The following is a 9,633-nucleotide window of genomic DNA, read 5'->3' as shown; positions in this document are numbered from 1 at the left end:
GAGTGTCAATTTAACATGACAGCCACCCTACATCGATACATATTGCACGAAAAAGTACTCATAATTTACATCAAGATCAGTTCCATTCCACACAACTAGTAGGAAGACTTAAACTTTACTAACCACTCCATAACTTAAAGTTTTTCTCTCCCAAAAAGAGTAATTTTTATTTTTCAACATCCATTTATTCTTTCTAGACTATCTTACACAGCTTCAGGTGTTTCTAGTCAGGCTGTATCCTAGCTTAAACCCTCTACCAATTTCAAGGTGAGTTACAAAACAGTGTAACATCAATGCGATTGGCGAAAACTTGTTCAAACTGTAATACTGCAATGTGTTATGTACACAATAACTTTCCTATGATTCACATAATACTTTACATAAGCTTATCCGTTGATACTTTCTTCGCTGTACATATTATACAAGGGTTATTCAAGCAGCTCGTTCACCCCTATGCAGCATAATGTTTGTGTGCGAACATTGCTTGGATCTATACAATGAAATAAATAGAATGCGTTTTAAGAAGCTGTACAACACGGATCTCAAAGAAATGCACTTAACAAAAAAGGGAAACGAGACACTACTGTCTAAAAACCAAACAATGTAACAAAGGAGAAATTAAAAAAAGAAAAGCCCACCTAACAAACCACCTGCACTAACACGATCACAATGAAAACGCATTGCACTTCAGCAATGGATAATAATAATAGTAATAATAATAATCAATAATAATGATAAAATATTAAACAATAATAAGAATCCATCTTGTAAGCATGAGAAATCCGACCGGACAAGCATTTTCACAGTCTCTCTGGGAAAAGATCAATGAAACGTACTTATGTTATTTTAAACAGGGGACCCCTGCGCTTTGCTTTTGCTCGTGATATGTAGGAAACAGGCTTGCATCAGCCACTTCTCACACTTACAAAATACCAACATATAACAAGGCTTTCTGACAAAAATATCTTAAAGCATCACGCGCAAGACCCAACCCGAGGCGGGTCTCTTAAAGGTAACTGGGCCGAATTGGTTTCGGACCGGACTTCCCCGGAGGCGCGAGGGCCTTCGGCGGGGAAGGCGCCGGCCGTTGAAAACATTTTTGCAGCTCGCCGAGATTTGTTTGAGTCTATTTGGAACTGGAGGCGACGCGGCTGCCGCCCCGGCGGCCGTGCACGGCGTGGCGCGCGCTCCGTTTTCTTTGGCAACTGACCGATCCGCGTCCGCCGCGGCCCGGAGGCCCGGAGGCCCGGACCGGGACAGGCGAGGCGGCCGGTCCGGCGGGCCCCGAGGCAGTGTGGCACACAGTGTGGCACACAGTGTGCAATAGGAACTAGACTGGAGTCCGCGAAGCAGGCGTTCGGGCGCACGCCTTGGAATGCTCACATATCACAGCACACACACACACACACTCACACACACTTAAGTCCTGGGGTCGTGCGCCGAGTGCGCCGACACGGCGGGCGGCGACAGCGGCTTGGGGGCGGGCGCGCCGGGGCCGTAGGGGAAGCGCTGCGCGTGCTGCGGCATGGGGCTCATGCCGGGGAAGATGGGCCTGGGCAGGCGCAGGTCGCGCAGCTCGCGGAGCTCGAGGGGCGGCGGCGCGCCGGACGACGGCGACGGCGAGCTGCACGCCGACGTGGTGGTGGTGGGCGGCGGCGACACTTGCGGCCGCGGCGCGTGCGCGTTCGCGTGCGCGGGCGAGGGCGCGTGGTTGTGCGGCGGCGGCGGGCCCAGCAGCCCCGCCGGCAGCCCGGGCATGCCCTGCCCCGACCACCCCACGCTGCCCGACGCGCCCGCCGCGCTGGCCCACAGGTGCGGCAGCGGCAGCGGCATGCGGCCGTACAGCTGCGGCGTGCCGCTCAGCAGCAGCGCGTGCAGCTCGGCCGGCGAGTAGGGCGCGCCGCCGGGGACGCCGCCCGCGCGGCCCCACATCTGCAGCTGCGTGCGCGCCTTCTCCATCAGCGAGGCCGAGAACAGCGACGCGTTGTTGTTCTCCGCGTCCAGCTCCGACAGCAGCCGCATGGGCGCGCGCAGGAAGTGCTGGTCCATGAACATGGCGTCCATCGGGTCCCTGCGAGCAGAAGGAAACGGGGATTAGCGACGCAGCCCACGGACTTGCAGTGCCCCAGCTCCAGAAAGGAAATTGGCAATTCTCGAGGAGTGGCCGGGATTGGGGCGACGAGCCGCCCCGCCAGGGCTGGCAGCCCGGCAGCCCGGCACGCCACTGCCAAGGTGTCCGTCCTGGAGTCCCCGGCGGTCCCCGGGGACGGCGCTGCCCGGCGCTGCCCTGGCGGCCGCGGCGGACACTAATCGTGACATCTTGAGTGTCGAGGGAGCGGGGGCAGGCCCTGCAGGACTCGACTCACACAATCAATTTACTGATGAGCACAGGGGCGCCCGACCTGTCCTTGTAAGGTGCCTGTTGTTGCGTCCTGCTTGTCGGGCCTGCCCAGCGTCTCGTCGCTCTGCCTCTCTCGCACCGCCACGGCACGCCCCACGAGAGCGACAGAGACAGAGGGCTGCACAGTGGGGCAGAAGGCCGGTGGAAGCGGCCAAAACTCTGGACGCGTTTGGAGCTCCAGAGTCGCTAAATGGTGCTAGAATTGAACTTGTGACCCCACCAATGGATTCCTCTTCGAACGAGGAATCCATTGGTGGGGTCACACGTTCGGTTCGAGTCCTGCTTAGCGACTCTGGAGCTCAAAACGCGTGTAGAGTTTCGGGCGCCTCCACCGGTCTTCTGGCCCACTGTGGGCCGGCCGGGCGGCGCCTCGCCGTCTGCGTCGGCCCGTCGGCGTCCCCGGGGCCCCCGAGGCCGCCGAGCCATCCCCGAAATTAAGCCACTCGGAGACTCTGGGCGCGACGCAGGGCGACGCGTCGGAGATGTCGCCCCGGTGCTACAAGCTACCCGTGACCCTCGCGACGCCCCGCGACGCCCGGCGACACGGAAGACGATTAAAAAACGACGAAGCGAAATTAGCAAACAATGCCACGGCGCGGCAACACGCAAGCGTCGTGTCAAGTCAAACGGCGCGCAGACACCGGCGACACGCTCGCACCCTCGGGAACGTTTTAATTATTCCTTATCAATTTGAAACGCGAGACGTGCGCGCGAATGATTTACGCTCATGAATGCACGAATGAAAAGGGGGTTGCACACAACTCAGCGAATTCTAAGTCACCTGCCCCGGCCGCGTTAATACGGCTAAACGGGCCCGGTGGAGGCAGTGGCGGTAGCAGCGGCGCGGAGGCACAGAAAAGAAAGGATTGATTTATTATAATAACTTCCTTTCCTTTCCACGGTTCTCTCGCCCAGCTGACTTTTGCCCTGCTGCCGTTAGTCCAGGCCGACTGACTGAAATGTCGCCATGCATATTCAGGAGCGGGCCGAGACGGTGCTGCCGCCCGCCGCCGCGGCCGCCGCGGCAACTACAGTAGGCGTAAAAACAACTGCAGCAGCATGCGCCCCCTGATAACCACCGACACCGCAAATTGGGTCGGAACTATTTCTCTCTCTCTCTCTCTCTCTCTCTCTCTCTCTCTCTCTCTCTCTCTCTCTCTCTCTCTCTCTCTCTCTCTCTCTCACTGCGGCTCAGAGATTCCGGCCACGCGCGCAGACGGAGAGTAAACGAAATTCTCACCGGCCTGGCTAGGGTGGTGCCTTAAGAGCCGGACCGCCGGGAGGTCGGAGGTTCAAGTACCGCGCGCGGCCGAATAACAAGAAAAGGAAAGGAAAATGATGGAAAAAAATATGAATGGGTTATTTTTACACCTCCGAGGGAAAAGTCACCTGGTTGACACCGAAGCAGGTAACAAAACACCGTGACGGGCGCGGTGGCGCGGCGGGGGCAGGCCGTCGTTATCTAGTGAAACATCGGGGAAATCAAGCTGGCCGCCCCGCCCCGCCCCGCCTTCTGACATTTCCTTGCATTCCGGCAGCCCGGTGGATGGTCAGTGGCTCTTCACGGTTACATCAGGTCATTTCCTACACGCTATTCGGGAGCAGGGCGTGGCGTGGCCTGGCGTGGCGCTCGAGCCCTCCGAAGGGCTGCTTCTGTCAGTAAAACGAGATCTTTATTAGCGGCCCACTTCCTGCCCTTCACGCGCCTCCCGGCCCTCCCGGCCCTCCAGCGGACCGAGAGTCGTCTTCGTCGCTCTGTCTCTCTCGCACCCATAGGGGCGCCCCACGAGTGCGAGTGAGACAGAGCGACGAAAACGACTCCCTGGCCCTTCTCCACGCAGCGCGCCCACACGCCTTTTAACGTCACGTCAACGATCCCCGCGTCTGCCTGGAACACTCCGTCAGAGTCTCCTCCCTTTTTCGCTGTTTTTCGTCATGTCCTATTTTTAACGGGGTTCGCGACTCCCACTACGCCGCGGGCGGATGCGCTAGAGTGGCCACTCGCCTGCGCGCCGCCGCGCCGCTGTTCGTTAGGTTGCCACCTACCTAACATTCCCCTTATCAGGGGCGCGCCGCCGAGCGGCCGAGCCCGGCGAAGCGGGCGAGGCAGGCGAAGCCATTCTCCATTATCTCAATTAGGCCGCGGCAACGCGTTAGCACGCCAAAGGAAGAGACTTCGGCGAGCTTTTTCCCTTTTTTCCTCCTCCACCTTCAGGCTGCCATAGCCACTTCCACGTGGCGCTGCCAGAAGACCTCGCGCGCCGCCGCAGCAAAAAGAAAAAAATCACGAAAAAAATATTTGGCACATCCCAGTATTTGAACCCGCGAACCACTCGTGCCACGCGCGGCAATGTGACCAGAAGCAGACGTTTAGTCCCCTCGCGGGCGAGAGAGAGAGAGAGAGAGAGAGAGAGAGAGAGAGAGAGAGAGAGAGAGAGAGAGAGAGAGAGAGAGAGAGACGAGCGACCGCGCTCCGGCAGCTACAAGCCTTTTTGTGACTGAAACAGTTGTCGTCGATCGAGGAAGCAGATAAGACGAATTAGTCGCCGAGGTGGTTGCCGACCACCTCGCTCGCTCGCTCGGCCGCACCACCGCGCCGCCGCGCCGCCACACGAAGGGAATGTCATTCCACAAATTTGTCCGGTCGGGGAATTTCCATAAATTAGTTTGTCCGCTTGCCTGGCATTGCCGCCTGAAGGACTTGACTGACCCAATTGTCTTCGAATTACGTCAATTATCCATCCCGTCCTTCTTCCCTTTCCCCGCGCGTGCCCCCTTATAACCCTTCGCGGCACCGAACCGGTTGCTGCATTGTCCGCCTCGGCCGCGCGGCCTCCGGGAGCCCTGGCTGGCCCTTCCGAGGTAGCAGTGTGTCCGTCCGACGAATACACATGACACCTTAGTGGCCCGGCGGCGGACTCATTCCGAGGGTCGCTTTCGTCGCTCTGTCTCTCTCGCACTCATGGGGCGCCCCGCGAGGGTGCGAGAGAGGCAGAGCGACGAAAACGACTCTCGGAATCAGTCTGCCCTCCGCGGCCCCGCCGCGCCTCGTGCGTCCGTGGGGCCAACTAATTTACGTCTTCAATACCAAACCACTAACTCGCCCCTGCAGGGCCTGCCTGCCTCGCCGAAGGAGCGCGCCGCCGCGCCGCCATGCCGCCGCCGCGGCTACCGGCGGGGAACAAGATTTACCTCCGTCTGTCCGACTGTCCGGTCCGTCTGTCTGTCTGTCTGTCTGTCTGTCCGCCTCTCTGCCGCGCATCTCTCCACGGTTCTAATCGCAGGATATTAAATTCGATTAGAGAGGTGTCGGCGCGGCCCGCACTGTTAATTGCCCAACCACACACACACACACACACGCGCGCGCGCGCGCGCGCGCACACACACACACACACACACACACACACACACACACACACACGACGGACTGGACGCTTCGTACTGCTTGACCCCCGGCGTAGCGCCGTGCGCGTAGGCAACCGCCAACGCCGCGCGCACCACTGTTCGGCGGGGCGGCCCGTCTGCCAGGCGCTCTGCCGACGCCGCCGGACGCTCCTGCTCTCTCTCTCTCTCTCTCTCTCTCTCTCTCTCTCTCTCTCTCTCTCTGTGTGTGTGTGTGTGTGTGACGGTAGCGGCACGGCGGTCTGCAGACACGCCACATTAGTGGGCTGACAGCTGCGGTATGGCGTGGATACTCTGGTTCAACTGCCTCCAGTAACACCGGCGAGCCTACTTCTTGAGGCCCCCCCCCCACACACACGGGTACCTGATGGCAGGCTGCATACTCCGAGACATTATGCCGTCCGAAAAGTCTCTCTCTCTCTCTCTCTCTCTCTCTCTCTCTCTCTCTCTCTCTCTCTCTCTCTCTCTCTCTCTCTCTCTCTCTCTCCGCCGCTTATAGCTCATTGCGCCAGTAAGGAGTACGTGCGTGTGTAAAGTGTGAGAGTGGATCAAGAAATAAAATTCAGACAAACGCTATTGTGACTCCAACACACACGAGCGCATAAAATGCGGTGCGAGGGCTTTGCGATATGCGCGATGCGGCACGATGCGGTCGGTCAGGTCGACAAGGCCTTCATCTTGCCGCCTTGCAGCGCTGCTGCCGCCGCGCGGCTCCCGCGGCTACCGCCAGACCGCGCTGTCCGGCCTGTCCGTGCTGTCAGCCCCGAGGATGCCGGCGGCGGCGTCGGCCTCTCCCGGACGCCCCGGGCTGGCTGCCCCGGCAGGGCTGCCCCGGCAGACTGATTCCGAGAGTCGTTTTCGTCGCTCTGTCTCTCTCGCACCCATACGGGATACCCGAAGAGTGCGAGAGAGACGGGTCGACCCCCGGCCCCTGCCCCCGCGGCCCCGGGGCCGCTGAGCGAAGAGCGCGAAGACGGCGCGAATAAGCATGAAATTTGTGTTCGCGCTTCGGCAGGCTTCGCCACGGCCCTACCCGCCTCACGCCGCCAGACTGATTCCGAGAGCCGTCGCTCCGTCTCTCTCGCACCCACACGGGACGCCCCACGAGTGCGAGAGAGACAGCGAGCGGCGGTGCGCGCCAGCCCAGCAGGTCACGTTCGGCCGTAGCTCACTCACAGTGTGCTCGCACCGACGCCGAAACCGAGGCAGACCGCGCGCCGACGCCGACCGACAGGGAATGCCGAGAGTTCGTGAAAAACGCGGAAAAGCGCCGTTTTTGGCGGGAAAATTCGGCGGCGCGCGGGAAAGCCTGCCGGCCAGTCAGGCAGCCAGCCAGGCCGGAAAGGGCGGGAAACGCCAACCGCACAAAGAAGAAGGAGAAACCAAACACGTACCCGGCGACACGGCCGGTCCGTTACAGAGTCATTATTTTGTTGGTATGTTGCTAATGTCTCTGGCGGAGTGGGGTACCCGGGCCGGCTGTCCTTCTCCTTGCGCGTAAAGGAGTAATGCGAGGCAGCACACACACACACACACACACACACACACACACACACACACACACACACACACACGTGCGCGCACGGTGCGAAAATCAGCGCGACCTCACAAAAAGGATAAGCAATATGTGTGAGCTTGGAGAGAGGTCTTTGGTCATGCCCCCCCCCCCTGCTCATCATGCAGCCGACACCGCACCGCCGGGCCTCTCGGCCGCCCCCGCCCACACCGAGTTCATCAAAGTCGCACGGCGGGTACGCCCCCGCGGCACGCCGCACCGCACCGCGCAACGAACGTACGTACGGCCAGAGAAATAAAGATCGGCGACGACCTCAGCGAGCGCGGCCAGCCAGAGGCCACAGCCGCCACGCACAGTGGGCCAGAAGGCCGGTGGAAGCGGCCAAAACTCTGGACGCGTTTTGAGCTCCAGAGTCGCTAAATGGGACTCGAACCGAACGTGTGACCCCACCAATGGATTCCTCGTTCGGAGAGCAATCCATCGATGGGGTCACACGTTGGGTCCGAGCCCCATTTAGCGACTCTGGAGCTCAAAACGCGTCCAGAGTTTTGGCCGCCTCCACCGGTCTTCTGGCCCACTGTGCCACGCCGAGGCAAACGGCGGAGAAAGAAAAATACTTCCACTGGACAGTCAGCCCGCGTGCGCATTTTGAAAAACCGTTCGAACGGAGGGAATGCCGATAGAAACGACGACAGTGTGCGACACCATCGACTTGCATCCGTCGACAGAGTCCGATTCCGAGAGTCGTCGCTCTGTCTCCCTCGCGCTCATGGGGCGTCCCGTGCAGGTGCGAGAGAGACAGAGCGACGAAAGCGACTCTCGGGATCAGTCTGCTGCTCCGGGGAGTCTGCTGCTCGCAGGCCGGGCAGGCCGAGAGGCAGGCCGCCGGATCGGCCGGGCCGGGCTGGGCCGGCAGAGCCTGGAGAGCAGGAGGCAGCGGCCGGGGCGGCCAAGGCTATGATTTGACCGAACCGCTCACTTATTAACGTTTGCCGCTGCCCTGTCATTAACTCGCCGCTTCCTCCCCCTTCTCCTCCCCCCCTCCCCTTCCCCCCTCGCGGGGCTCCCACCGCCGTATCGAAATAAATTATAGACATCCTATCATTCACCATGACAGTATTTAGACACCTCCGTTCGTTGCGCCACTCCACGCAGGTTCAAACACTTTACGGGCCGCGGCCGCTGCATCCGCCACCGCCGCGGCCCATCCCCTTGTGTCAGCAAAATCGCCGCCGGCGCGTCGCGAAGGGCCGAGGCCGGAGCGACGCGGCCGCGGACGGGCAGTCGCAGCCCAACCGGGATCCAGGCAAGGTGAGCCAAGGGTATGGGCCGCGGCGTGTGTGAGAACCGCAGTGTCGTGTGTAATCCCGTAACGCGGCACCGCGCACTGCTATTGGCAGTGACGGATGCAAAGCATTGCAAAGCATGCCGCGCCAATTAGCAGCAGGCCGCTATTCGCACCACAGCCTCCCTGCCGTGCCAATAATCATAGACTGCTTTGCGCCGGCAGACTGATTCCGAGAGTCGTTTTCGTCGCTCTGTCTCTCATTCGCACTCAGGGGGCGCCCCGTGCAGGTGCGGGAGAGACAGAGCGACGAAAACGACAGTCTGGACTGCCACCTCTCCGGCTGCTTCCTCTTCCCGCATTCTCACCTGTCGAAGTCCGTGAGTCTAGACGAGTCCCTGAAGCCCTTGGCGAACGGGTTGCTGTCGATTTTCAGCTTGGTGATCTGTGAAAATAAGAAAATGACCGTCATTAATGAAAAAGGCGAAACACGTAACGACAGCGGCGCTGTAAAACGGGCGAGCGCGCCGCTGCCGCTCACGCCACCTGGCGGCCAATGAATGAAGCCGCCACACCATTGATAAAAGCCGCCACGCACTTACAGTGTGGAGCCGCGGGGCGTGGCGGGGCGTGGCCGCGCCTCACGCCATCGAAAGGCGGGCAGCCCGCGCTTGTCGTGACTTTACCCCCCCCCCCCCTCTTTCCCCTGTCTCTCTTCCTGCTTACCCCGTCAGACATCTGTTAACGTAACATTGACGTGTGTGTTTGAGGACCCATCATGCCACCCAGGAACAGCACACACGGTCTCTCTCTCTCTCTCTCTCTCTCTCTCTCTCTCTCTCTCTCTCTCTCTCTCTCTCTCTCTCTCTCTCTCCGCGCCCCGTTTCGGCGCGGTCCACGCTTGTCGACGGCCCCTGCTCCCTACCGTCTGACCTGTCAACTCCGTGACAGCCGCGAGCGAAGCCCCCCCCCCCCTTTTCCCCCCAAACCCTCGCCACGGGGGGCCAACTTGTGCTTCCCTTCGCTGGC

General features: G+C 60.1%; 1 protein-coding gene across 1 annotated transcript in view; it reads right to left on the bottom strand.

Moving 5' to 3' along the window:
- Nucleotides 1-1,419: 1,419 nt before the first annotated feature.
- The window catches only part of LOC117639715 (T-box transcription factor TBX20-like), an 87,025-nt gene continuing 78,811 nt past the window's right edge, over nucleotides 1,420-9,633 (bottom strand). The window contains exons 6-8 of the mRNA XM_034375590.1: nucleotides 8,973-9,049; nucleotides 1,667-2,071; nucleotides 1,420-1,552 (exon numbers count right to left, since the gene is read on the bottom strand). Coding sequence (XP_034231481.1) covers nucleotides 1,420-1,552; nucleotides 1,667-2,071; nucleotides 8,973-9,049 — 615 coding nt within the window. The remainder of the gene's footprint in view (nucleotides 1,553-1,666; nucleotides 2,072-8,972; nucleotides 9,050-9,633) is intronic.

This window comes from Thrips palmi, unplaced genomic scaffold (assembly GCF_012932325.1).
Source record: "Thrips palmi isolate BJ-2018 unplaced genomic scaffold, TpBJ-2018v1 HiC_scaffold_11, whole genome shotgun sequence".
Classification (NCBI taxonomy): Eukaryota; Metazoa; Arthropoda; class Insecta; order Thysanoptera; family Thripidae; genus Thrips; species Thrips palmi.
This window is presented reverse-complemented; position numbering and strand designations above follow the sequence as displayed.